The sequence below is a fragment of the Lemur catta genome, chromosome 3 (genome assembly GCF_020740605.2).
Source record: "Lemur catta isolate mLemCat1 chromosome 3, mLemCat1.pri, whole genome shotgun sequence".
NCBI lineage: Eukaryota > Metazoa > Chordata > Mammalia > Primates > Lemuridae > Lemur > Lemur catta.
The window spans coordinates 58,401,148-58,428,826 of NC_059130.1; the positions used below are offsets into that span (position 1 = coordinate 58,401,148).

The 27,679-nt window shown below is 36.5% G+C and overlaps 1 protein-coding gene across 1 annotated transcript; it reads right to left on the bottom strand.

Annotated features, from left to right (window-relative positions):
* Positions 1 to 27,679, bottom strand: CLCA4 (chloride channel accessory 4). The gene is made up of 14 exons (XM_045547601.1): positions 27,479 to 27,679; positions 21,896 to 22,036; positions 21,609 to 21,756; positions 17,632 to 17,740; positions 15,594 to 15,771; positions 15,042 to 15,260; positions 12,770 to 12,997; positions 9,626 to 9,803; positions 8,197 to 8,303; positions 5,178 to 5,393; positions 4,302 to 4,569; positions 2,305 to 2,475; positions 1,153 to 1,386; positions 1 to 791 (listed from the first exon to the last, which is right to left on the bottom strand). The coding sequence occupies exons 1-14, from the start codon at positions 27,635 to 27,637 to the stop codon at positions 349 to 351; spliced, it is 2,799 nt and encodes a 932-aa protein (XP_045403557.1). The 5' UTR covers positions 27,638 to 27,679; the 3' UTR covers positions 1 to 348.

Below are 27,679 nucleotides of genomic sequence, written 5' to 3' on the forward strand. Positions count from 1 at the left end.
CCAAATATTATTTGCTTTCCTTTATTTATATTTTGACTACTTAAATAGACTATTTTAATTTCTTGATGAAATTTGAAATACCATTTCAGAAAACTCTTATGTCAAATAATGTATAACCAGGGAACAATATGAAAAAGAATCTTTATTTATCACTATTTATGACAAAATAACAAATAAATAAAATTTTTAAACTTTAATTTTGACTTACAGTTTTTCACATATCCATGGATGTTTATTTTTAATCAAAGTATCCTTTCCAGACTTCTTAAGGTATTTTTATGAGTTTATGATCACACAGGATGAATTTTAAAATTCAGAAATATCCTTTACTTACGTGGTTTTTGTTTTTTAAAACCCTGTTCTAGGTACAGTTGAAGGTTGTCTCTTCTTTAAGATACAAATGGTAATACTTACAATAATAGTAACAACTACAGCAAACCCAGCCACTGACAACACCAGTATAGAAATATTAACTCCAGAATTATGATAATTTTTTTCAGGAGTAGGAGTAGGATAATTTTCATCAGGACTAGGATCTGCTTCAGGGATAAACAACGCTACTTGTGCAATGTTGGATATTTTTGATGTCAGATTGCTTTTATCTACACTTTTAATGGCAATAAATATGTGGGTTACATTTTCTTCTGAGATATTTCCTGGTTTAAATGCAAAGGTTTCCTTGAAGTTGGCCTCATTTGGTAACAGATCATTAGTGTTTACTTGAAGAGCATCATCAAAATTGTCTCTTAAATAGAGAATACTTCCACTTATTCTCACGATGTAATATTGAACTAAGAAAAAAAAAGTTAACATGTAGTTTAGAAACTGGTGCATAGCATATCACTTCCTTTTTATTTATTCTAAAAAATGTTTAGTTATACAAAGCAAATATTCATATCAAAAGCCTTACTCATTTTTCAATAAAAGCTGAATTCTGACTTCTAAGCTTTGGCAAGTGCTCTCTTCTTTGTATGAAATGTAGGGCCAGGTTAAATGTGTCATGTTTGTTTGATTCCAAAATATCAGATTTTAACATTCATACTTTGCCGAGCTTTGAATTAAAAACAATTCTCCCTGACCCATCCTTACACCCTTGCCGTTGTAATAATCACCTTTCGCTTGAGTCAAAACCACATGACACTTCGTGCTTACCTTTTCCAACATCAAAATCATCTCCTGGTGCTGTCCATGTTAGCGTGATCTCATCCCCATGAGGTGTGGCATCAAGGTCTGTGATTTGACTTGGTGGGTACAGGTCAGGCAAGGGAAGACTCGGAACTTGTGATACCACAAATGCACCTCCAGATGCTGTTCTGCTGAAATTCTCCAAGGTCGTCTGAGTATCCTCATCAATTTCAGATCTTGGTGGATTTGCTTCAATTTCCCCTACATTGAAAATTTCCTGGTTTGTAATGGGCAAAACCATGCTAGCATTTTTTAGAACACAATGAATCACCATGCACTTGTCTTTTCCTTTTGTTTTTCATATATACAGTCACATTTTTACTAAGTTTTGTGACACAATCATAAGCATCCCATTGGTGGGAGAATTCTTCCTTTAGTGTCCTTACCAGATTATTGTAGGATAGAATCAGGTAACAAATTGCTTTGGAATTAAGACAGCACTGAATGGGAATAATGTTATACAATTCAATATATGCCTTTTCAAAAAGGAATTGCTTTACCTCTTAAATTATCTCCAAGCTAGGAATATACTGGGGGAAATCATTGCCATTTCCTTTCCACCACTTGTGCTGGGTCCCTTCCTCCATGTTGCAAGTGCTAAAGAATAATTCTTCCGATTGTATTCCAATTGCTAACAGAAAGCCCCTAAAAGTCATAAGCTAAGGGACTAGAGGAAAGCTAGCAAAGAATGCATTCTTAATCCTTATCATCATCTTGTTCTACACATTTTTTTCTTTTTATTTAATAAAAACATCCCAAATAAATGTTTACTCTTACAGCATATATAATCTGAAGGATAAATTCTGCCACTGGCTTGTACTTAGGTTCAGAACATATTTGCTTGTTTCCTTCATCCTGAGCTGAAAATTGGGCATATTATTGTTGACATCAGTAAGATGTTCCAAACTAATAATAATAACTGACCTTTTTTGAGTGCTTACTAGGTTCCAGACATTTTATGAAAATTTAGATTATTTTGGAGGCAAACCCTAGCATGAACTTAATTCTAGAAGTGAGAAAAGCTATACTTTGAATTGTAAAGCGTTTGAAACCTTAATCATATCAAATACAAATATTATTTAAACTATCACTGAATTTCAGATATAATGAGTTACTCACCATCTACTACCCAGCCTGGTATATACGCGGCACTATTCAGTGGATGACGTAAGCTTCGCGTGGCCGAGTTTGTTCCTCCGTGAGCCCGTACTTTTAAGCTATACCTGCCATTTTCTGTATATGCTGTAAAATACCTGGAGTAGACCCCATCATTCTTGAAAGAATCAGCACCTTATTATGGAAATGAAGTAATCAATTATTATTGAAAGAAAAAGATAAATTTATACATTTTCTAAGACAAGCATTGGCTTCTATAAGGATGGACCCTAGAGTAGGCGCAATATTTTGAGATTGACCCTTTGGAATATATTCCGTTATCCTCTGCCAAAACAATATATTGTTGAATTAATACCCTTGAGTGGTTTTGATATATAAATATGACATCTATATAACATACATATACACACATTGATATGTATGTATAATAAATACCTAAATACCTCACCTTTCTATCCCTTAACAATCTATATACAGATTACAATATGTAGTACTTTTCTTATCATTTCTCCACCAAGTGGTTTGCTTTCAGCTCACCTTGTCTAAACACACTAATTATGTCATCTCTCTGTTTAAATCAAAAGGGTTCCTACTAAGGAAAAAGTATCTTTGAATAGGATTTAGTTCTCACTACAGTCAACTAAAATTACTTATTTTGCCTTATACACAACTCTTTTTTTAAATGCTCAGCTCTTGCTCTTCTGATCCATTAACTACCTCATCTGACAGTGGAAAATCCCATATACTATTAGAATAAATATTTGAGGGAGCTCAAGAATATTTTATCATATTGATATGATATCACCAGCATCAGAGTTGCCAGCTAAATTGCAGACACATTTCCCAGGGGGTTTAACATTCTAAGACAGAGAATCTTAAAGTGAAATCCTTGAACCAGTTGCATCTGCATCTATCTAAAAATTTGGAGATTTTTAAAAATGCAAATTTTCCAGACTTTCTAGGGAAGGATCCCAACATTCTGTGTTCTAACAAGCCCTCCAGATGATTCCTTCTGAGATAAAGCCATTCCAAATTAGTAATTAGCTAAATGTCATTTGGTAAAATGTTGAGAAAATGAAACTAGGTGCTGGTAAGATTTAATGTGATATAGATGGTTTTGCAGAAAGGGGAAAAAGAGGCAAGGGATCATTGTGAAATATTGTTATATCTGAAGAAGGCATTGAGGTGCATGAAAGAACAATTTCACCTTCTCAGTTTTTCCTAGTGCCAACTCTCATTAAAGATATGATTATAAAATGATTGAATAAATTACATTGCAAAAGATACTGATAGAAAACTTTGCTGATTCAGATGGTTATCATATGGTTATTTCCTTGCTCATTAACCTCTTAACAGAAGGTTCAGTTCCCAGAACAATCCAGAGTCTGGGAAAAAGATTTTTAAGCACCACTCGTTGTAAAGTTCAGGGAGATAGACTATGGCCAACGCTGTATCTTGATTCCTGCCAGTCAGACCTGGTATCTGACACCCCAGTGATGACTCCTCCTGTCTTGTGGAAGTTCTAGCTGCCCCTGGGCCTCAGTTCTCAGGACTATATTTGTACTTTGTTCCAGCTGTTGAGAATTACACCTGCTTTTCTCCCTTTCCCTGCCAGGGGCTCACATCTGACTGAGTGTGCTTCACGCTGTCTTTCTTGATTATGTGCCCCTAAGAAACACTTGCCCAGAGTTCCTGATGCTGTCCTCAACCTCCTGAATGAGACCTTCCTAACTGGTAACAGACATTGCCCAATGTTAGTCTAGATGAAAAACAGTAATGATGAGAATAGATTACATTTATTGCGTGCTTACCATGTACAGGACACTTGCTAAGCACTTTGTAGGTTTCACCTGGGTGGAATTTCCTAATTGTCTTGCTGTTCCTCCTTAATCCACATCGGTTCTCTGATGCCTGTCTTACTGACCCACATTGCCACAGAAACTCATAACATATCCTGCGTTAGGAAAATATAGGCTTATTCATAAAAACCTATGAATTACCTGCACCATTATCCAAAAGTTCCAAAACTGTTGTATCTCCACTCTGTGATTCAATGGAAGCTGTCACATTGGCTCCAAGAACAGGTACATATCCTTGTAGAACTTCTGCATAAACAATCATTGGGCTGGGGAAGCTGTTTATCTCTTTATTCATTTTAGCATTAACTGTGATTGGAGGCACAGAAGAATTTGCTGCCCGAGAAGTTACTGTAATAGTTAATGTTTCTGAGTTTGCTTTTGATTGAAGACTGTAAGTCCAAATGCCCACCTAAAGTTTCAATGGAAATATAGTAAGTATCCAGAGTCAAGCTAATTTCTATGTTAGAAATTCCATTAAAATTTAGAATTTTTCCAATTCTAAAATAAATCATATATGTGTAGAGTAGAATAAACAAGTTTTTCAGAGTTTTGAGGGTAAAAGAATGAGAGTTGAGGTATTTCAGACAGGGCATTCCAACTAGTGTCATGCATGATGCCTATACTTTGTGACATCTCAATTGGAAAGAATAAGTTTTGGAAAGTTTGCCTTGGTTTTGGCTTTGTTCTTTGGTCTCATAGTCCATAGACTCATTGATCTGGTTAGGACTAATAAGGAAGGACTCTGTAGCTCTCTACCTAACAAATTTCGTAGACTCTTCCCATGTTTCCTCCTTAAAATTCTTCTTAGACTACTTTCTTTTCTGCTTCCTGATACATAAATTCTTTTTTCCTTTTTTCTGCCATCATAATTTTTAGGATCACACAGGCATAGAAAGGACATACTATTTTATCTTAATTTTGAAGTTGATACAACCATGGGGACTTACATTTATGACATTAAACAATTTATGTTCAGCTTTTAAAAACATTTGAGAAGTCTAAGAGCTGATTGCTTACCTTTGCAGTTTCTGGAATACTGAGATAGGCCATTTTGGAAACTGTGTCTGCCGTGAAGTTTGTTATTGGTGTTCCATTGGGATCCCAGAGAGAAATACTGGGAAGCTGTTTAGCCCATGTGACAAGAAAGAAGGTGTCCTTTCCCACTGTGCTATCAATTATTACGGTGTCATTCATCCAGAGATTACTGCTCAGTGTTAATCCCTTACTTTCAAGCTGTTTAAATATAAATATATTTTAAAATTAATGACTGCAGGAAGGAGTAATTTTATTCTTTTTTCTTTTTAAGATAGTTCTTTTTAAGATAGATAAGCATGAGAACAAGCTTATGTATAGCATACTAGCTTGTGATCTCTCTGAAAGCTGATTGGGATGTGACAGTTGTCAGAAAGTATGGAAGTATAGAGTCTGAGGAAAGGACAGGGTCTAGTAAAAGAGCAGGAACATGGATTTTGTGGGACTATGACCTTATTATTTTTTCCCAGTTGTCTTGGCAAGCACTTGGATATTTTCCTGATGTGAAATTTTGAAATAGTTTTTCATACAGGACTGAAGAAGAAGCACAAGACAGTAAATATGTTCAATGGGAGGGCATACTGATGTATGAAGATAGAAATCCTTAGAAGAGAAGAAGTAGAAAGGTAGGACTTTCTTTGAGAGGAGCTCTAAAGAAAGTTTTCCAAGTCTTTGTTGATAGCTTTTAGTGCAGAGAGCCAACCTTTTTTGTTTGATTATTTATTTTTTAAAGTGATAAATAAAAATTGTATGTGTTTATCATGTACAATATGTTGTTTTGAAATATATATGCATTGTGGAATGGCTAAATCAAGCTAATTAACATTATCTCACATAGTTACCATTTTTTTTGTGGTGAGAACACTTAAAATCTATTCTCTTAGTGATTTTCAAGGCCATTATACAATAGATTGTTATGAACTATAGTCACCATGTTGTATAATAGATCTCTTGAACTTATCCTGCCTATCTCTCTGAAATTTTCTGTCCTTTGACCACTATCTCCCTAACTCCTCCACCCCACCAGCTACTGGTAATCACCATTCTGTTTTCTGCTTTGATGAGTTCAATTTTCTTAGATTCCACATATAAGTGAGATCATGCAGCCTTTGTCTTTCTGTGCCTGTCTTATTTCACTTGACATAAAGGCCCAGGAGATACAACTTTATCCACTGACCTAGGTGCTTCCTAGCAAGTGTAATTTCAGGAACAGTAGGAAATCCCACTTCCACTCCAGCCCAGTCCTAAACCAAAAGCAGCTTCAGTCCAGTACTGATAGAAGGGAATGAATTCTACTACTGAAACATCATTGCTATGACAAAAATCTCAGTCCCCTGTTAAGTGAACACGTCTTTGAGTAGACAAAGTACTATTATTGAGTTAAATTTAAAAATGAATGACTTTTTTAGACTCCCCATCAGGACAGTCCAAGAAAATAAGTCTTTGGCTGCATGGTAGTACTAGGGGAAAATAATTAAGTAAAATGTGGGATGCAGTCTTTCCTTTGTATTCCAGCTGCCAACATCCAAGTCCAAGTTCCTGTCAACTCAGATTATTGTAACATGCTTTTAATTACTCACTATTTCTCCCAAGATTTACTCCTTATGTTTATGAATCCAGATTAACATTTACTTTCTTTTTGTGATTTCTCTATTTAAGAACCTACCACAGGTATTTCAAAAAAGGGGAACAAAACTTTCTTCCTGCACTTTCCACACCTTTAAAAAAGTCCATTCTCAAAACTTTGAGCACCTCTTGCATGTAAATATCTCCTTTCTAACTGACTTCCCATATTCTGCTCCTATACTTTTAAATGTCTTTGGAATATTTCATTTGGTATCCCCATCAACCATTTAAAATAAACAGAATACAAATTAATATACTCTGAATCAGTTCTCTCCCCTTACTTGTCAATTTCAGACAGTATGATCATCATTCTCTCAGTCAACCAGGATGAAAATCTCAGAAATGATCTTTATTCTCCTTTAGTTTATTCTCGACACACTGCCAGGCTAGAACTCATACCAATTTTTAACCTGTTTACAGGGTAAATCTACAGACCACATCTTCAAACCAATCTGCACATACTCTAAGCTTACATCCTTTAACTTCTGTTCTCTTCATTGTTGAGAGGTAGAGGAAAATAGGTTTGTTTAGGTGATCATGACAAGTTTTAATGTAGGTAGTGAGTTGATGAACTGGAAAACAGAACATAGAAATCTTGGCATAAAGTGACATGACATAGACTTGTCGAATGGAAAGAAGAGAAACAGATTTTTGTAAAACATATTTTGAAGGTAACAGGCTGTGTTGACATTGTACATGGGACATGAAGGAAGAAGAATCAAAGTTTACTCAAGGCTTTTGAATATAAGCAACAAAAAATGGTGATGCTATCGAGATACAGATGAGAAAAAGAGTTGAGTTCAGAAGATAGATGATTAAAATAAAAAGCCAATGAAAATAGTGGTTGAAGAGGTGAGAGAAGCCCTAGGCTTGTATATATACAATGATTATTCACCCCATCTTTCCTCTGCTTAATTTATTTCCAAGATACATTACTTTCATTTACAAACCAGTTTCTTGAGTTCATTTGTCTGATTTAAATCTATTTCATAGCAGTTAAGGATGAGTAAAGCTTGGAAACATGAGGTTTCTTTTTTTTTTTAAATGCATTCATTGAAAACTGAGTACTTTCTTTTGGACAAAGGCTATTTTTGGTGGAAAATTTGACATTATTAGGTTTCAATGTTATCCCTTAACCAAAGCCTATGGGAACAGGAAAAGGGACAGTATATCTGCTATTTCACTATTTATTTCACTCTTTCTTTACCAATTAATTTGACTATATTTAATGAGTAACTTCTATTTTGGATTGAAGATTTGATTTTAATTAATACTTTACTTTGAGAAAATTATAGATCTCAAAACTTAAAACTACCAGATTCTTTTTCTTTGTTATGGTAAATGCAAACATGAAAACCCAAGGAGTGGGAACTCTGACCTGAATTGACTTCTGGGAGAGTTCTGCGTTTCCTGATGTAAGGGCCCCAAAAGCATCAATGAGGCCATTGTTCTGGGCTTTATCTGAAGCATAATAATGGCTTCCTCCTAAAATGTAAATGCATCAACTGGGTTACTTTCTAGAAAATAAGTACTTATTACATTTTAGTGATTAATAAAGTAATAGTTCAAACAAAATCATAGATTCAGTATGTGTTATTAAAATAGAGCAAAATCACATAGGTGTAACGATTAACTCTAAAATGCTAATTTAAAAATGTCCTAACTAGGAAGCAAAAGCTACCATAATACCTCAGTATCAAAATCTTAGCTACCCGAAATGCTTCCAATAATCATAGAATATGAAAGAAGATGTGAACAATTCCATGTATTAAAGCTCACAGACTTCACATAGTCCTTTAAGGGAATTATTCATTTTATTTAAGATATGGCTCTAACAAAGTTGGCTTTCAGATTTTCCAGCCAGAGTAGTTCAAAATCAGAAAGTTAGAAAGATTAAACAGCTGCTTTGTTTAGGTATCCTAACCAAAACTGGCAATAAGCAGATAGAAAAACAGAAAGCAATAGAAACAAGTCCAAAAACTACTACCTTTAAAAGGCTACTTGGGACAGAAATAAATTTTATAATGGCCATGAAAGCACTTTGAAATCATGGGAGTTTGTACCACTGAGCATTACAAAGCAGGTATATATTTAGTACCATTAGAAGCCAATTGAATACAATAATTGATACTCATGGGATAAATTAAATTATGTACTCTATTCTCTGCTATGTTTAAGAAGGTATTGGAAACATGTAATACATTTTTTCATGACATGTCTGTGTGTCTGAAAAACAGCTACCATATTTAAAGTTTATCTAGACACTTTGTTGTTAATTTAGATTTTTTCAGCCTGAGTTTCTGTTAATCACATACACCTATCCCACAGTCTATGCTCTAGTCTCATGGATTTTTCACCATTTCCTCCATGTACCTTGCATTGTCATCACAACATGATTTTTTTGCTCATGACCTGATCATCTTTTCCCACCCTTTTTTCTTCCCAGAGAAATTCAACACCTTGTTCAAGGCCCAACTCAGAAGTCACCTAGTCTCTTATGCTTTCTTTCTTTGACTCTATACAACCCTGGAAAAGTTAATGGCTTCCTCTGCTCACATAGAACTTTATTCATCTATACTCCTCCTGTTATGAAGGTTATCTGATTATGTTATTTTATTAGCAATTTTATTTTTTTTTCTCCAGCCAACTAGACTGAGTGCCATGAGAACAGAAATAGGATCTGGTTTGACTCTGGTTCCTTGCTCTTGGCACAGTGCCTGCAGAGCAGGAGCTCAAGAGAAGTTGTTGTCAATCTCTATATTTATGCATTGATATTAAAGGATTAGAATATATGGATCATGTTTTACCTGTTATATTGCTCATCTCTATTACTGCTTGATCAGCAGACTCCCCCAAAGCAATAAAATGAATGATGGCCCCACTTTGTCTCACTTCTTCAATACAAGTCCTTGCAGTGTTATCCTCCCCATCGGTCAGCAGCACTATTTCAGATCCATCTATTTGGGAGTATAGATTTCCAATCACCTGCAAACACAATTCAGAGCACAATTACTACCAGGTGTTCCTAGAGCAAAAAGACTAATGGGAAATTAGAAAAAAATTACAGAGAAAATAAACAAAAGTGTGCAGAATAGGAGAAATATGCCCTGTTTTAAAATCATAGAATTTTCAATCAACAGTCCCTGTGGGAAGTTAAACATGATTTTTTTTTCCTGATCCCCTACTGTAGAGAATATGTATCCAAATGAAATTAGGTGGGAACAGGCTTTGTAAACTCCCTGCCTAGACTCAATGACAGTGATAACCTGGGAAACTCGGGTCAATTAGATACCAGAAATATAATTGTGGTATGTGGATATTAAATATTTTTCTTTTTTTCTTGATTGAACTGTTCTATGACGAGCCTTCAGTGTATAAAATCTGTTAAATATACAGGTAGATGCATTAAGAATCTACTTCATCATGAAAATGTGTCATTGATTACAAATTAGGAAACCCTCAGTATGCTTATAAATAAAAGATATGGAAAGTTCTAAGCACGTTGAGATTAAAGACTTTGTCATGTAATTTCTGGTTTTCTTCTAATAGTACCTAGTATAGAACTAAGCATATTGGTGGTGCTCAAAGAATACATGAATTATATTTATTGAGTTCAATTTGTAGCTTGAATCCTTTTCCTATAAAGCTAGTTTGAAACTGAAAGTTCTGAATCTAGGTGTCTGCAAGAGAAGATGAAGAGAATTTAGCCCAAGATAGCAACTATATTTCATTTTCTCTGACAACTTTAATTGGATTCTTGGAGCACCATTTTGAGAAACTGAGTATAAGCCAAGAGGCAAAAAATGCTAGATTATCAGTAGCTTTCTTGGGCATAGAGTAGGGGTGTATGTAGGTTTGCAGAAGAGGGTTTGGAATGTAGAAATATCTAACAAAGCTGGTATCAGAGAACAAATTGACCACTGCCATTATAATTTTTGCATGTTTGGAGGCAAATAATGACTATTATGTACATTGTAACATATGGGAAATATTATGGTGCTATCATTTACTGAACATTTGCAATGTGTTAATTATGTTTTTCATACATCATGTAATTTAATCCAAGTCCAAGCTCCCAAACTATCTCCGTATTACCAGTCTTACTCCCTACAATTTATTTTATACAGGGCAACTGGAGTCATCTTTCTAAAACATAAATTGTTTATCATACTCTGATGCTTTGAAACAAAATACCTTATATTTTTTGAAGCTTGAAATATCTAGCCATTGTCTACCTCTCCAACCACCTTTCATACCCACTCTTTTGCCAAACTCCAGTGCCACTAACATCTATCATTCCTTAGGGTAATGCAGTTCTTTCCTACCTCTTTCCCAAGGAAATTTGCACTTTCCTTTCTGCCTGAGCCACTGGCTCCACCTTCAAATCTCAGCATAAATGTCACCTTTTAGAGAAGGCCTCTATGGCTTCTCTACCCAAAGTAGTTCCCCTCCTTTCCCAGTTACTCTATCATATCATTCTGTTTGGTTTCTTCACAATCTGCAATTATTGTTTTTATTTATCTATTTATTATCTGTTCCTCACTATATCGGATGCACCACAAGAGTGAACCAGCTTTGTTTGGCAGATAACTAGCACTCAATAAATATATGTTGAATAAATTAAAACATGAGCAACCCTATGTGTTAGCTTTTATTATCCCATTTTACTGATAAGGTAATTGAGGATTAGAGAGGTTAATTTCATGCTTAGGGTCACAAAGCTAATATGTGACAATCGTGATTTGAATGTAGGCCTTCATGTTTTTAATACAAACCTACACTAAAATGTCATACAGTTAATAAAAGAGAGAGATTCAAAAGGTTTGGAAGTAGAAGGAAAGCTACAGAAGGAGAAAGGATTTTGAAGGATTAGTAGAATTTTAACATGTAAAGATGGGAAAAAAGGAAGCATTTTAGGCAGAGGAATTGCATGTACAAAGATATGGAGGCTGTTAAGTACATAGTGGGCTTGGAGAACAACGTGTGCAGTAAATTGGTTGGAGGATAGAGCATTGGAAAGGGAGAACTGAGAAATAAGACAAAAAAGACAGGTGAAAGTGAAGCCAATTTTATTGGGCAGGGGTGGTGGGGGGAGAGACTTTTGAATAATATCAGACTGAGGAATTCAAACTTAATTTTACAGACAGTGAAGAGACAGTGAAGATTTCCAGCAGGACAATGACATAACTGAAAAGAGGACCATTCAGTTAAAAGTAAGATTTATAATAATAGTTATTGTGAATTATATATTTACTATGCAATACAGTAAATATTGTTTTAAGTATATAAACATATTATTTTACTTAATTCTCATAATAATTGTATTATGAGTTAGGCATTCCTATTTCCTATATTTTCCTATACTTTATAGATAAGGCACTGAGAATCCAGGGACTGAAATGTTAGCCTAAGATTACATAGCTAGTAAGTAGCACATCCAGTGCTCTGATGTCAAATTCATGCTCTAACTCATACAGCTAACTCTAAATATGACTCTCAGTCCCTGCTACATCAGCTTTAGTAGATAAACATCAGTTCACCCTAACTGAATGTTACAGAAACTCAAATAAGAAATGGCTCAAAGTGGAATCATACCATATAATTTGCTTCATTGTTCCCAAAATTGATAGCTTTTGCATCCAAGCAAACTTATTTAACTAATATTAATTCAGCACCAACTATTGCATGGTAACAGCACAGAACAGTCCCTGACCTCACTGGGCTTGTAAACTAGTGGTACCTTTATAGTCATTTATTCATCCACAGTTTATTCATTGATTCACTGATCCATTAAAAAAATCATCAAGTAAAGTTTTTTCTCTGTGCATAGTTTTTTGCTTCTTAGGATTAATTATGCTAAAATTAGGCATCAAGTGTGTGCAACATCACTTAACATGAAAATGTACTGAAAATAAAAAAAGAACAAAATATATTTGCCATATGATTTTCACCTGAAATGCACCTCTAATTCCAGAGCAGATGGAAGTTCCTCCCCCAGCTCTTGTAGGTAAACTCTCCACGAGCTTGTTTCTTTGGCTGGTGTTTGTTATTTGGATCAGCTCACTTTCAATACTGGCAAAACTACTAAAGTGAACCATCCCCACCCAGGATCCATTTTCAATAATCTGCAGCAGGAAATATTCTGCTGCTTGATTCATTCGATTGAGCCGGTTATAACCCTGAATAACAAAGAAGAAGAAAAACAACCAAGTGGTTTTCAACTGGACGATAATAGCAGATCACATAAAATGAATGAACAGAACTTATAGGTAAGAATTTTCTATGAACAGTAATTGATGTTAGAGAAAGCAATGATCATTCTTTCAATTGATAAAATTAAAAAACATAGTTATACGTATTATGGGACACATAAACTATATAGACTTTTAACTAGAGTTGATTCTTGGCTGCTAAGTGCCCAAGTTAGAGGTGGAAGGTTGCAGGGGTTGGAGGGGTTTGAGTTGGAATTAGGGGTAATGATTCACTTGTTAGAGACTCTCTAATTACTCCTGGGAGCTCCTGTGCCTGTTGTCTTCGGATGCAACCACACTTCAGAGCCTACAGAGTAAACCAGACTATTGCAGACTCCAACCAGAGACTGGAACCACCCCATCCACTGGGGGACTAGACTGTCCAAAAGGTAAAACTGATCCAAGGGTCATCTAAATTCTGAGAGGCCCAGTCCCTATGTCCCAACTTTCCTTTTCTGTTCCCAACTTTCCTTTTCTGTTTCTAACCTCTCCCCACCCTTTCTCCACCAACAGGTTAATTGGAATTGGCTCTTTGGTAACACATCAGGACTCACATTCATCTTTCCTAGGTGATTGTCTAGGATATAAGCCTCTTCATACATTTGTCTACTCCAGTCCTTATCACCACTCTGATCTGTGACATTTATCCCTAACTTATGCCCAGATTTCCTTTTGAACTCCTTGAATCAAGTTATAGTGACAAACTTCTCCTGTAGCCCCATCTTCTAGGGCTCTCTCCACTACCTTGCTTTACCTTTAAACCTGGATCTACCTGCACAGTGTCTAGGGGAGGATGCTCATCTTCTCCCATTCAAGTACCTCATCTCTCCCCAGTGACACTTCCCAGACCACTTGTCTGTACTGGTGTCTAGCACTTTGTTGCCCTCTCTGAAATCCTGTATTATTGGGCTCATTTCATTCAGCTGTATCATTCTCTCCCCTTTTTAATAACTGCTCCCCCACCATTTGCTGAAGACCTTATTCCTGTTCTTCAGCATGCTTTGTTCTGCCTCAAATGTGCCATCCCTCTGGTTCCTTATCACATTGTATCTGCTTGTTTGTAGTCCATTCCTTTAAAAAATTATTTATTGATTACTCCTATGTGATGAACTCTGTTCTGGGCAATGGGGATACAAAGATGAGTAAGACCTGGTTCCATGTCCTAAAGCATCTCCCAGTCTGGTGCGAGAGAAATGTGTAATATGAATATCATACATGTTGATAGACATATGCACAGGGTGTTGTTGGGAATCAGTGGAAGGGTCTTGGCCAGCCTACAAGCCCACTCCATATCCTGGAGAGTGGGTGCTTATTTCAAATTGGAGGGTGAATATGATTTAAACAGGTGACGGGAAAAGTGAAAGTTTTTTCTAGTTAACTATGAACTTCTCAAGGATATGGACCTGTATTTCTAGAGTCACAATATCTCCCATTCACTGAATGATACTAGAAGGAATGAATGGCCGGATCAAGCCATATTTTCTTTATGGTGATGTTTTTGTTTGTGTCTTTGAGCATAAAGAAGTCATTTGTATAGGTATTGCAAATATGGTTAATCCTTGTGTTCCTTGACCTGGAACAAAGCTCATCATCCCCCCAACCCATTCTATCCTCCTATCTCTCAAACATTTTCAGCAAATAAAAGGGACATGGTTAGAAATCATTTTTTATGTTTCAATCTCTAGTTCTGACCTTCCAAATACAGTTTTACTGAAGGGCCTCCAGACTCCCCTCAGTAAACCATCCATTTTCTGGAAAAAACAAAGACCCTTGGGTTAGGTCTTTTTAATTATATTGGCATGTTTCTTTTACTAAAATATTTTGCTGCAATATCTTGAAGTCATGATCATAGGCAGTAATGGCACTTTATGTCACCATGCAATTTAGAACAATCCAGGTACAGATAGTGTTCAGTGTGTTCTAAGGCCTTCAATCAACCCCCTGTCCTTATATCCAGAAAAAATGAACTTACTCCCATGCTTCCAGACTTATCAAGAACCAAGCACACAACTCTTTGACTGATCCTCAGCAATGAGAAGGCAGGTGCAGAGGGTGGTGCCACCAAAGGTGTGGTGTTTTTAAAATCCTCAGAATTGCTGATCACTTCCCATATACTTCTGAAATTGCACTTTATGTTCTGTAGGCTTGGAGCTTCTCGGTTATGGTTTTCTTCATTACAGAATTCAGAGACCTAAAAGGTTAATAAAATGAAAAAATAATTTTAATATACCATCCATTTAAACATCTAACTACACACCTGAAAAAAATCTAAAGTATGTTCTGCAAATATATTGTTTATTGAATGAAATACGATTCACTGAGAATCAATATTATAGTAAGGTAGATCTACCACAGCAATAACAATAGTAATAATAATAGGTAACACTAGTTAAGCATTTACTGTGTGTTAGCCAATGTTCAAAGAACCATATATCAATATATATGTCAGGTCACCTGGACAGATATTTTGAAAACACGATGTCTTTTGATTTTGAATTCTGGAAGAAATAATTGGTATACTTACAGAGTCAATACTTTGCATAAACATTATAGATGCCTTTTCTGTTTGAACTTTATCAGGGAAGAATTGACAATCTTTTTCATACAGTTTTGTTGTAGAGTTAGTTCTGCATGTTCTAGTGTAGCAGCTGCCTCCTTGACACTTATAAACTCTATTTTTACCAGAGATACCTGAGGAACACCTGAAAATATATGACAGTTAATCTTTGTGGTAACTTGATCGTTAACACTTCAAAAAATCTTAAGTGGTTTTATTTATGATGATCTTTAAATCAAGGTATTTATTTTTCTATGAGAACCATGCACTTCCTATTCTGACAACAAAGTTTAAGGGTCTCAATCAAAGTAATTATCTATTTTTAAAGAAATTCTAGAGGGAAATTTTAAGTGGGACCCCCAGATATACACAATAGTTGGTTCTTTGCTGGGATTAAAGCTGCTGGTCTCTTGCTTAGACATCTCTCCTGCTGGCCTTGTGGTGGTAAATGTGCTGCAGGCACCTGGATGAAGTAACTTGTGAACCCATTTACTCTGGATTCAACTTTAGCTTGAGGTTCTTTGTAGATTTCTTTTCAAAGATGATATCCACAATAGAATGGGATGTGGCATAGTTACAAGTGTTTTGATTATTCAAGGAGAATTTTTATCCAAAGGGAAATGTGATTGGAAGCAAAGACGAGGTACTACCAAGAAGGACAGTAGAATAAAGAATGATGGAGGCATTTTAGACATATGATTTGTGTGTGTGTGTGTGTGTGTGTGTGTTTTGTTTTGTTTTGTTTTGAAACAGAGTCTTTCTCTGTTGCCTGGACTAGAGTGCTGTGGGGTCACCTTAGCTCACAACGACCTCAAACTCCTGGGCTCAAATGATCTTCCTGTCACACCTTCCGGAGTAGCTGGGACTACAGGCACACACCAACGTGCCCAGCTAATTTTTTCTATTCTTAGTAGAGACTGAGTCTTACTCTTCCCCAGGCTGGTCTCAAACTCCTAACCTCAAGCAATCCTCCTACCTTGGCCTCCCAGAGTGCTAGGATTACAGGTGTGAGCCACTGCACCTGACTAGACTTATGTTTTATTGCATGGAATTGGTCACAGGTGGCAGTGATTACAACAAATATGCTGGGGTGTGAATATATCTCATCTTCTCAGTAGGCTTTCAGTTCAAATTCAGGAAGTGACAAATAGGTTTTATTCAGTTATTTAGGGAGTCTCCTAAATGTGTCCATGTTTTTATTGCCCTAAAACTAGGTGAACATAATGAAGCTATTTATGTGAATAATCATGATGAATATTCTGCCGCAGAAATTAGACATTTAGGGAGAATATGACATAAACAAATGCAATAAATGCAATACTTTTTAAAATGCGTGCCTGAAAGTTGGTGCAATGGAGCAAAGGAAGGACCTTGATTGAAATCAAGTACCTTTCAGTTTGCACATTAGTGACAAGTCCCCAGCCCCAGCAGGACATCTAACATTGATGAGGCTTATGGCACCCAATTTTCAACTGATTTTCCCCAACCATTTCTTTCTCTTTATTTCAGAACCAAAAGGATAGTCTATTACTAACTGTGATGCTACACTGGTATTTTAAAATGCTCTTATAAATCTCCAAGAAGTAGCTCTTTGTCTCCTTGAAGTTGCTTTATTTCTTACTCAGTCCACATTTAGCACTACCTAACCACTTTTGTTCATCCTTGTATAATGCAAATAACTCTGACCTGTTCTCAGCATGTAGTAGGCCTACTTACATAGTGCCCGGCTTCAGTGCAGGTGGATTCTAACAGCTATGGTGGAGAGGAATAAAATATGTCAAATTGCCAACCAAGTGCTTGCCATTGAAATTATGTATATTTTAAGTAGACAACCAACTACTTTAAGATACATTTTATAAAAAAATAAAAGCATTGTTTTATGACATAGCATCTATTGTCTGCATTGGGATGAAAATGAATGATTGCTATTTGAAGGAAATCAAAGTAAGGAAAATAAAAACAGTTAAAAGCCTAAAGTCATTTAAGAAAATTTAAATATGCATGCCTTGTTGCTTCAATTTTTTTTGACGAAGAGCTGTAGAAAGGCTGATCTTCATTGTACTCATCAAACACTCCCCATCGGAGATGAGCCCACTCATGGACAAACAGTCTACCTGTGGGAAAACATTTCAAATATATGATCATAATTCTAGTACCTGTATGTCCATACAAATTTTGTTTCTCAAATATTTTAAGAACTTTTCTTTCAATTACAAAATATATTTAGATTTAGGTTTTCAATAACTACCATAAAAAGTATATTACATTAAATTACATCATATTATGTTATACAGGATATCTTTTTATTCCACAACATGATCAATCAATGAAATATCTATGGAGTATTTCTATGGGCAGAGTGGACTGAGATTTGTGTTTTGGTTGTTGGGTGGGGGGAAGTCTTAGTTTTCTTACAATGGCTTATGGCACTCCATATCTCAAGCAACATAATCTGATATATCTGTTGTATTAAAATACCAAGGAAAGGTCCAGTTGTGGTAGCTCATGCCTACAATCCCAGCACTTGGAAGGCTGAAACAGTAGGAACACTTAAAGGCCAGGAGTTTGAGACCAGCCTGGGAAACATAGCCAGAGCCTGTCTCTACAAAAAATAATAATAAAAGAAAATTAGCCAGGCACTGTGGCACATGCCTGTAGTCCTAGCTACTTGAGAGGCTCAGGCAGGAGGATTGGTTCCTTTGAGCCCAGGAATTCAAGGTTACAGTGAGCTATGATTGAACCATTGCACTCCAGCCTAGGTGACAGAGCAAGACCTTGTGTCTAAAAAATTAAGATAAAATAAAATAAAATAAAATACTATGAGATAAAATTAGGAAAAAAGAGTCTAAAAATGCTCCTTATGGGCTTGATAATAAGAAACAGATTGAGAAATACTGTTATGGACCATTTGTAATTTGGAGGATGTCGAAATGAAGTGATTAATTTATGGTACTTAGCACATAGTACTTATAAGCATTAATTATATGAAATAATTTTATTAAATGTATACATTCAGTGCAATACTATGTATTAAGAAATATAAAGATATCTAAGATATAGCCCTTGACTTGGAGAAATTCTGAGAGAGGGAGTTAGAATAAAAATTTTTTTTTCATGAGAATTGCAGGGTGAATGGAAGAATAAAGGTAAATCCACAGCTTGAGATGCAGAAAGAAACAAGTAGAATTTTTGTTTTTGGCAATGTTAGAAAAAACGTCAAAGAGAACAGAAGTGGAGGAAATAAAGTAAAAAATTGGAAATAAAGAAATTGAAAATTGGAAATAAAGTCTGTTCTGCTACAATGTATGTTTTTGTAGCTCAAATTACCTCATATGATATCTGAAAATAGGCAGAAAATACCAGAATTATGAAGAAGTCATGTTCCTTTAAGTCCTTGCTACTCAGAATGTGGTCCTGATAGCACCATCAACATCAACAAGGAGCTAACAACATCCTGTTACTGAGAGCTTGTTAAAAATGTAGACTCTCCAGCCCAGCTTATACCCCTACTGAGCAAGAATCTGCATTTTAACAAGATCCCTAAGTTATTCCTCTGCACCATAAATTTTGAAAACACTGATTTAAGGTTTCCTAAGCAAAGGAGAATTAGATTAGTGGGAGTAGAGTCATAAATTTTAGTATGGAGGGAATAAGCCCTCATATCAGCTACTGCAGTAGGAATTTGGTGAATTTTAAGAAAATTAAAACTCCTTATAAGTATACCTGGCTCTCTTCTTAGAGAGACCCACTCTCAGACTTGCTTTCTTTTCAGATAGCCCTCTCCCAAGCCCACTTTAACACATTGACTACCATGTGAGTTGTATTTAACTCAGGTTAGTTTTTGAGCCCGGGCTGCATGAAGCAAAACCCTGCAGTTGGTTCATGAAAATCTTACTTGTTGATGTTCTTATTGTTACAATAAACATTGACAATTTACTTCTAAACACGTGGATTGCATTGCATATAACTGCACAGAAAACAATAAAAAATAACAAATTAGAAATGATCATTTTGTTTTAATAAAACATTGTGGTCTCAGAGAAAAAAATTTTTTTCTAGTGTGGCAGTCACTGTGTTAAAAGCAGCTGCTCTGACTTAGAATGCCATTCCCATCTACATCATTGTCTCATTTCAAGCTAGCCATGTTCCCATTTCTAATAGCTTCTCTCTCTCTCTCTCTCTCTCTCTCTCTCTCTCTCTCTCTATTTCTCTCTCCCTCTGTGTGTGTGTGTGTGTGTGTGTGTGTATACTTTTAATACGTGCTGTGGAAGCCCCCAGCCATACTGAATTAATTGTTGCTTGGGTGATCTAAATGATCTTTCTAGGTACTTATTATTGTTGTTACTATCATTATCATTACAAAATTGTGTAGATTTTGAGGGCTCTTCTTAATCTTATTTTTCCAAAAGCCCAATTGTTTTTAGGACATGATGTGCAGAATGTGAATTTTTTCATAAACACATATATCACATTATGGAAGAAAGACCTGTCTAAGAGGAAGGGGTGACCTGTCAGTAGTAGAATAGGACTGAGGTGCAGGATGTGGAAACAGATCAGGAGTTCAGATGGGGACATTGACCTTATAAATTGGAGAAGATGTCCTCTTCTAAGACAGGTGGTGATAGGAGATGTGTAGGTGGTAATGAGTTTGAAAATAGGGAGGAAGGATGTAGAGGCCTCTGTTTTCCCAATTAGGGCACTGATTGATGGGATTGAGAAGAGTGGCTAGAGATCTTGAGAAGAATGGTAGAAATTTTAGAACAGCTGCTATGGGAAATGAGAAAGGGAGTTGAGAAGAGTCAAGTAAAAATATTATTTCTTTTTGAGACTTGAGTAGCTTTGAGACCTTCACTGAGCTTGGAAAATGAGGTTTTGTAATAATGTCAATTAGTTTTATAATTTTTTTCAACAGTCTTGAAAACACATAACAGGAGTCAAAAATAAACTGGCTGGATAATTTAGTACTGGTGATCTAGTAAATTGAATGAAACGTGAGGATAAGAGAGGTGCAGGAATTGAGCTATTTATACTTGTAGTTGAAATGACTGACTTTGCTGGACGTGCTAAAAAAGTATAGCTAAAAGAGCACAAAGGATTGGAGGTGCCAAGGAGAACAAACGTGGTCAGGATAACATATGGGGGAGAGGTAAAATTGGGATGGCAGGGGATGATGGGGCTTTCCAGATTGGAGTGAGGAACCGGGTGAGGTAATAAAAAGGACCAGGGCTACCTGAGTGTTTGGGAGAAACAAGGGTTTTAATGAATGCCCAGTGAACAGAGAATAGAAGGAGAGGCAGTGCTGGGATATGGGGATTCAGGAAGGTTTTTGTTGAATAGAGATGTGTAGGGCCTCCTTTAACAATGATTTACATTTTTATCTGTACAATAATGTGCTTAAGTTTAGACAAATGATCTTAACATTTAGTTTGAACTAGATGAAATTGCAACTTTCATAGGTCAAAATGATCAATTATAGATAATTTCATCTGTTTCAACCAAATCAGTTGATTAATAATATCAGCAACTAACAGCCTATAAGTATTTTCTCTCAACCAGTAACTGGCATCATGGCTCTTTCCAGCTTGCTATATGTCTGGTTTCCATGAAACTTACATGTGATTTATTAATATCCAGCTATGGAGAACTGGAAAATTAAAATCTAAAAAGTATGCCTTAAGAAAAACATTTATTATTGCTGCTCTCTGTTCAAATTTTTGTAGACACTGTACTGAGTATGTTTACTTGGGTTATCTAGTGTAACATAGAACGAAAATTCTACAAGGTAGAAACTCCTCTATTCCCCATTTTATAGGGAATAAACACAGACAGTATTGGTCTCTTCTTTAAGGTCACACATAGCTATTAAGTAGGGGAGCAAGGATATGATCCTAGGGATCTGGCTCCAAGGCTTGCACACTTAACCCATGTTCAAAGCTGTGTGCTGCAGTCATTGTAAAATTATGTTTTAACCAAAATTCCTACCTGATGGCCCATATTCATTTTGTTTTTTTCCAAGTACAAAGTCGGGAGTGAAATGAATGTATTCTCCTTTCTCTTCACACTCTGTGAACTGCCTGGTGTATGGCTCATCTCTCCCTGGGAGGGTAGGTGGTGCAACTATAACATCAGCCTGAGAATGTTTAAAAAGGTTGTTAAAATAGCAAAAATAGAAATGACAATGTTTAGTTAGAAAGACTCTTAATCAATTTGTGGCAAAACTGGGGAGCATCAGAAAAGACAATTTTTTAAGAGAAGATTTTCACACTTACGTGTTTGTAGTTTTCATGTTTTGGCCTCTTGTATTGAGGATTCTCCTTCCAATTCTCAGGAATTAATATAGATACATTTTTGAAAAAAAGTCTTTTTCCTGTGGCTTCAAACAGGTAAGTAGAAGCTGTAGTTACCATGTCCTATTATTAAAGTAAAAAAATATGTGAGTATGGCCAAGTGAGAGTGGACTAAGAGAGCAGGTGTTCATAACAGGCATTTCCCAACTTAAGACTGGATAGAAAAAGCAACTGACTGATGAGCAGAGTCTCTGCCTTACTATTCCAACTGTGCCACCTGTCAGTCCTGCACATTGAAAGGCATCTGAGTCTTCTGTAATCCTACCTCGAATGGCAAATGCTTATGTTCGGCATTAAGCGAAATTAATTAATATTAATATGTACATGGACTTTGGAGTCATTTACTTGATACCAATAACAGCATTAGCACTTTTTGGGTGACAGACCTTGATTGATTTATGTAATGCTCTGAAGCTCAGTTTTCTCATCTCTTCAGTGGATTATCATACCTATCTGTATGGCTGGCATAAAGATGGAATCAATTATTAAGTACTCTATACATAGGCAGTCCGAAAACTTTGATATTATTACTGTTTATGAAAAATATTAGTAGAGAACAGCATTAGCTGATACAAGCTGAGGAGGTCAGTCTATAAAATGGATCATAAAAGAAGTTTTTCATTACCCACCCCACCTCCAGGAGAGGCAGCTGGGCTGGGAGCACAGGTGTGGGGTGATGGAAAAATCTATAGTAGAGGCAAAGTTTTGATCACAGAGCTGTTGCTTTGCCACCAAGCTGAAAATAACATCACTGTATATTTAGAATTATGAGCCCGGATACAATGGCAATAAGAGAAATCATCTCTCCCTTGAGTTTATATCCTATGGGGTAAACAGATGGGTGGAAGCCACTGGTGGTAATCTATTCCATATGATCAAGGCCACTAAATATTTGAGGAATCCTGGGTGCTGGATGATGATACCAATCTCTTCATCTTGCTGGAAGTGTCCCATTCTACAGTGTTGTTTTCTTCAAGGCAGGCTCCTCCATGGTGCTTCCTGTTCTTCTTCACGAATTACAGGGATCTCTTCCTGGTTCTCTTTAAGAGAGTCCAGTATGCTGACTCATATGTACTCTGTGTGGTCAGCAATCTGACTGGGCTCAGAGCCATGGGATCAGTCAGAAGGCCAGAGTTCAGAGAACAGAAGGCCCAGAGGACTGCCTGGAAGTTCAGAAAAGGGTTTAGGAGAGCTCCCAATGTAGAGCGCAGGTTACTTCAGCACTGACCTAAAGGAGGTGAAAGAATTCTCTCTTTGTTCCCTAAGGATGCCTCTCCTCTTTTTTTGTTTAGGGATATTTAGATCTCCACAGGTTGTCACCTTCTGCTTAAAGTGATAGCTCCCTGTGTGTATGAGACAAAAGCGTATTTGGTGGTTCAAACTGAGTTATGGGTTGAAGAAGTAGGGTTGCTGTGTATGGTTGTGTGAGTTGTGCATTGTACAACTCGAAGGGATTCCATTTACTTTGGCGTCTCCATGGCCCAAGTTACTGCCTTGGACAGTGATATGTTCTCATATCGTGGAGAGATTTCAGAGACCCCTATTAGATGACTGTCATCCCCTGGACTATCCTAGGGTGGCTAATAAGGGTTCCCACAGGCTGTCCAAGCAGAATTCATATAATAGTCCTTCTAAATTCCTTCTCAGAATTTCTATAATATCCTAGTTAGATCAAAAAAGATGAAGATATGAATATTTTCAAAGGTAAGTACTCTCAAAGCAAGAAGAAAACTGAACACAAAGAAAATGGAAAGCTGAAAATCTAACATCTCAGGTCATGAATTATGAGCCAGTTCAGCATAAATCTCATTATGGTCAGATAGTATCCTTAGGTGTAGGATTAAGACCACAAAAAGAAACACCACATGTACTCTCCATTAAATTGGAACTAATCAATCAACACTTACATGTACATATGGAAATAACATTCATCGGAAATCAAACAGGTGAGGGTGGGGAGGAAAGGATGGATAAATTCACACGTAACAGGTACAATGCACACTATCTGAGTGATGGACACACTTAAAACTTTGACTCAAATGGGTACCAAAGCAATTTATGTAGCCAAAACATTTGTACCCCCATAATAGTCTGAAAATTTTTTTAAAAAGATCACAAATGGTTCACCAGTTTTTCACAAAAGAGTGATTTTCTTTTGTTAGTTTTATCCAAGCTGGAACTCAAATCCAGGTCTATCTAGTCTTCCATACTTATGTGCTGGATCTTACCTCTGATTGTGCTACCTATTGTGACCTTGGAAATGTCATTTAACTTTTCTGAACACATTTTCTCTTCTGTATTTCACAAGGTTGCCTGATGATATAAATGCAAGGACTTTGTAGGAGGCTGGGAGAATGATCAGAAACATTGTTTAATCTAGGCATGTCTGCAAACAATTGAATTTCTATTTGTAGTTATCAGTAGAAGACCATGTTAACAAATTTTTTGCCCTACAAATGATTCTTTCAGATATTGATTTCTGAGCAAAGAATAGTTTGACACTGGACACTAAGAATCTATCATTCATAATCAGCTGCATCAACTACTCTTTAGTAAAAGGAATCTTTACTAAACCCTTGAATTCAAAAGGTCCCAATAAGTAAACATCTCTATGATGCAACAGAGTTTATAGAGGATGAGTGCAAATGGATCAGCCACAGAGTCCCCTGATCACCACTGGGTCATGACCATCAGCTTCTGCTGGGTAATGACACCATGCAGAAGGTTACAACGGTGAACATCAGGACCCAGCAGTGGAGAAATTAAAAATGAGGAATTAGTAGGTGTTGATGTCAGGGACAGGAGAAACGATTTACACGGCTGTAACACCAATCTCTATATTACAGAAATATTATAGTTGGAAGAAATATTAGAAATCAGAGTCCTTTGTTTCATCCTGGAGCCTTTCCCTTTTTCATCTGCACTTACCTAGTGAACGCATGGCTTTAAATACCATCTACACACTGATGACTCCCAAATGTTTATCTCCACTCAAATTTTCATCTTGTGTTTAGATTCTTGCCTCAACTTGGACTTTTCAGAAGCACCACAAATCCAAAATGCCCCAACTAACTCCTGATTTCCCAACTGCCAAGTTTTTTCCACTTAGTCTTATAATTCCATCCTTCCAAGTGTTCAGGAAAAACTCTTAAGTCTTACTTAACTCCTTTTTTTTTCTTTTGACATATGGTCTCACTCTGTCCTCCAAGTTAAAGTGGTGTGATCATAGCTCACCGCAGCCTCAAACACCTGGGCTCAAGCAATCCTCCTGTCTCAGCCTCCTGAGTGGCTGGGATTACAGGCCTGCATTACCACACTTGGCTAATTTTAAATTTTTTTAGAGAGGGGGTCTTGCTATGTTGCCCAGGCTGGCCTTGAACTCCTGGCCTCAAGCAATCCTCCCACCTCTGCCTCCTGAGTTGCTGGGGTTACAGGCGTGAGCCATTGTGCTTGGCTACTTTCCTTGACTCTTCCATTTCTGTCCCACCCTCCCCACCCCACACATCTAAACCATCAGGAAATTTTGTCTGTGATATTCTCAAAATATGACCAGAATCACATCACTTTAGTGATCTCTACCACAACCTCCCTGTTCCTAATCACCATCACTGCTCACCTGCGAGAGTTTCCTACCTGGATCCTTCTACACTTCTGAGCTATCACAGAGTCTATACAGGATGAGTGACAAGTGGAAATCCTTTATAGTTTCCTCAACACTATAATCAAAGTAATCCCAGTACATGCATGAGAGCACTCCTTCCTCTGTTCAGAATCCTTCTGTGGAGTCTCATCTCACTCAGATAAAAGCCAGTCTTTCTAATGGTTTGGGCCCTGTTACCTCTCTAACTTCAGCCCACCCTCCCCTTCCTCCTGCTCATTCTCAGTTGTTTCCTTGGTCACATCAAGCATGCTCTCACCTCCATGCTGTTCCCATGCCCTAGGTTTTCAATGGGCTCTTCTCTCACATTGTCCGTGAGGCCTTCTCTCACTGTCTTACAGGAAGCAGTAACCCACATTCTCCCTCAACCCAGCCCCACTCTGTATCCCCCTTTCCTGATCTGTTTTACTTCACAGCAACCTACTACCATATTACCTGCTATTCATTTACTCATATGTATTAACTGTATCTCTGAAAAGAATATATACTCCACAAAGCCAGAAGCTTTTAAAGAATTCACTGTTCTCTCTTCCAGCATGCCATAGCATTCAGTAAATAATTCTTTGAAGAACATATGAGTCCAACCGCTAATTTATAGATGAAAAAACTGGGGAATCAGGGAGCCCCTGTGCCTTGTTTTTCATCTGGTTGTGACACAGTGTAGAACCCTACCTAAAACCTGTGTCTCCCCCTGCCCATTCCAGCATTGTCCTCCCTGCACCATCCTGCTTTTTAACTTCCTGGAGCATTCAAAAGTTTCGCAATAATTAATCACTATTAAATTTGTTTTCTTCTCCACAATTCAAACAAAAAAAGTGCCATTTCTTGGGAGAAAATATTTGTAAACTATTCATCCAACAAAGGATTAATAATAAAAAAGATTAAAAAGAAGACATACAAATGGCCATCATGTATATGAAAAATGCTCACCATCGTTAATCATCAGGGAAATGGAGATAAAACCACAGTGAGATAGCATCTCACCCCAGTTAGAATGGCTATTACTAAAAAGACAAAAAATAATAAATATTTGTAAAGATGTAGAGAAAAGGGAACTTTTATACACTGTTGTTGGGAATGTAAATTAGTACAGCTATTATGGAAAAACAATATGGAGGTTCCTCAAAGAACTAAAAATAGAACTACTGTATGATCCAGCAATCCCATTACTGGTTATATATCCAAAAAGAAATGAAATTAATATATCAAGGAGATATCTGCACTCCCACATTTATTTCAGCACTATTCACAATGGCCAAGATATGGAATCAACCCAAGTGTCCAAAACCAGATGACTAGATAAAGAAAATGGGGCACGTATACACATGGAATACTATTCAGCTATAAAAAGAATGAAATCCTGTCATTAGTGACAACATGGATGAGTCTGGAGGACATTATGTTAAGTGAAATAAACCAGGCAGAGAATGATAAATACCACACGTTCTCACTCATATGTGTTAGCTAAAAAAAGTCAATCTCATGGAGGTAGAGAGTAGAATGACTGGTACCAGAGGCCAGGAGGGGTAGAGGAGTGAGGGGAGGATGAAGAGAAGTTGATTAATGGGTACAAAAAATACTAGTATTCAATAGTGCAGTAGGGAAATTATAGTTGAGAATAATTTATCATATATTTCAAAATAGCTAGAAGAGAATAATCATACGTTTCTAACACAAATAAAAGATAAATGTGGTGACAAATATGCTGATTACCCTGATTTGATTATTCTACATTATATACATGTATTGAAATATTACTTTGTACCCCATGAATATGTACAATTATTTGTCAATTAAAAATAATAAAAAATGAAAATTAAAAATAAGACATCCTATTTCTTCCTTACCTTTATTTGTTCTATTATTTTTTCATCTTCTGGCACACCAGGATCTATAGAAATGATAACGTCTTCATAACCATTGCCGTTCAGCCTAACGAAGGATGTATTTGACTTGTGCAGCAGGTACAGGATTAAGAGAAAAATAAAACCTCTGAACAATACCATTGTTCCTGTCTAGTTGTTCCTGACCCGAATGTTGGTTTGTTC

What these genes read in the sequence shown, in the direction of transcription:
- CLCA4 (XM_045547601.1), bottom strand. Translation starts at nt 27,637, where the DNA reads ATGGTATTGTTCAGAGGTTTTATTTTTCTCTTAATCCTGTACCTGCTG. An exon ending in AACATGAAAACTACAAACAC is followed by an intron (nt 21,757 to 21,895) that starts GTAAGTGTGAAA and finishes AAACATTCTCAG; the next exon opens with GCTGATGTTATAGTTGCACC. An exon ending in GAATTAGAGGTGCATTTCAG is followed by an intron (nt 9,804 to 12,769) that starts GTGAAAATCATA and finishes TTGTGTTTGCAG; the next exon opens with GTGATTGGAAATCTATACTC.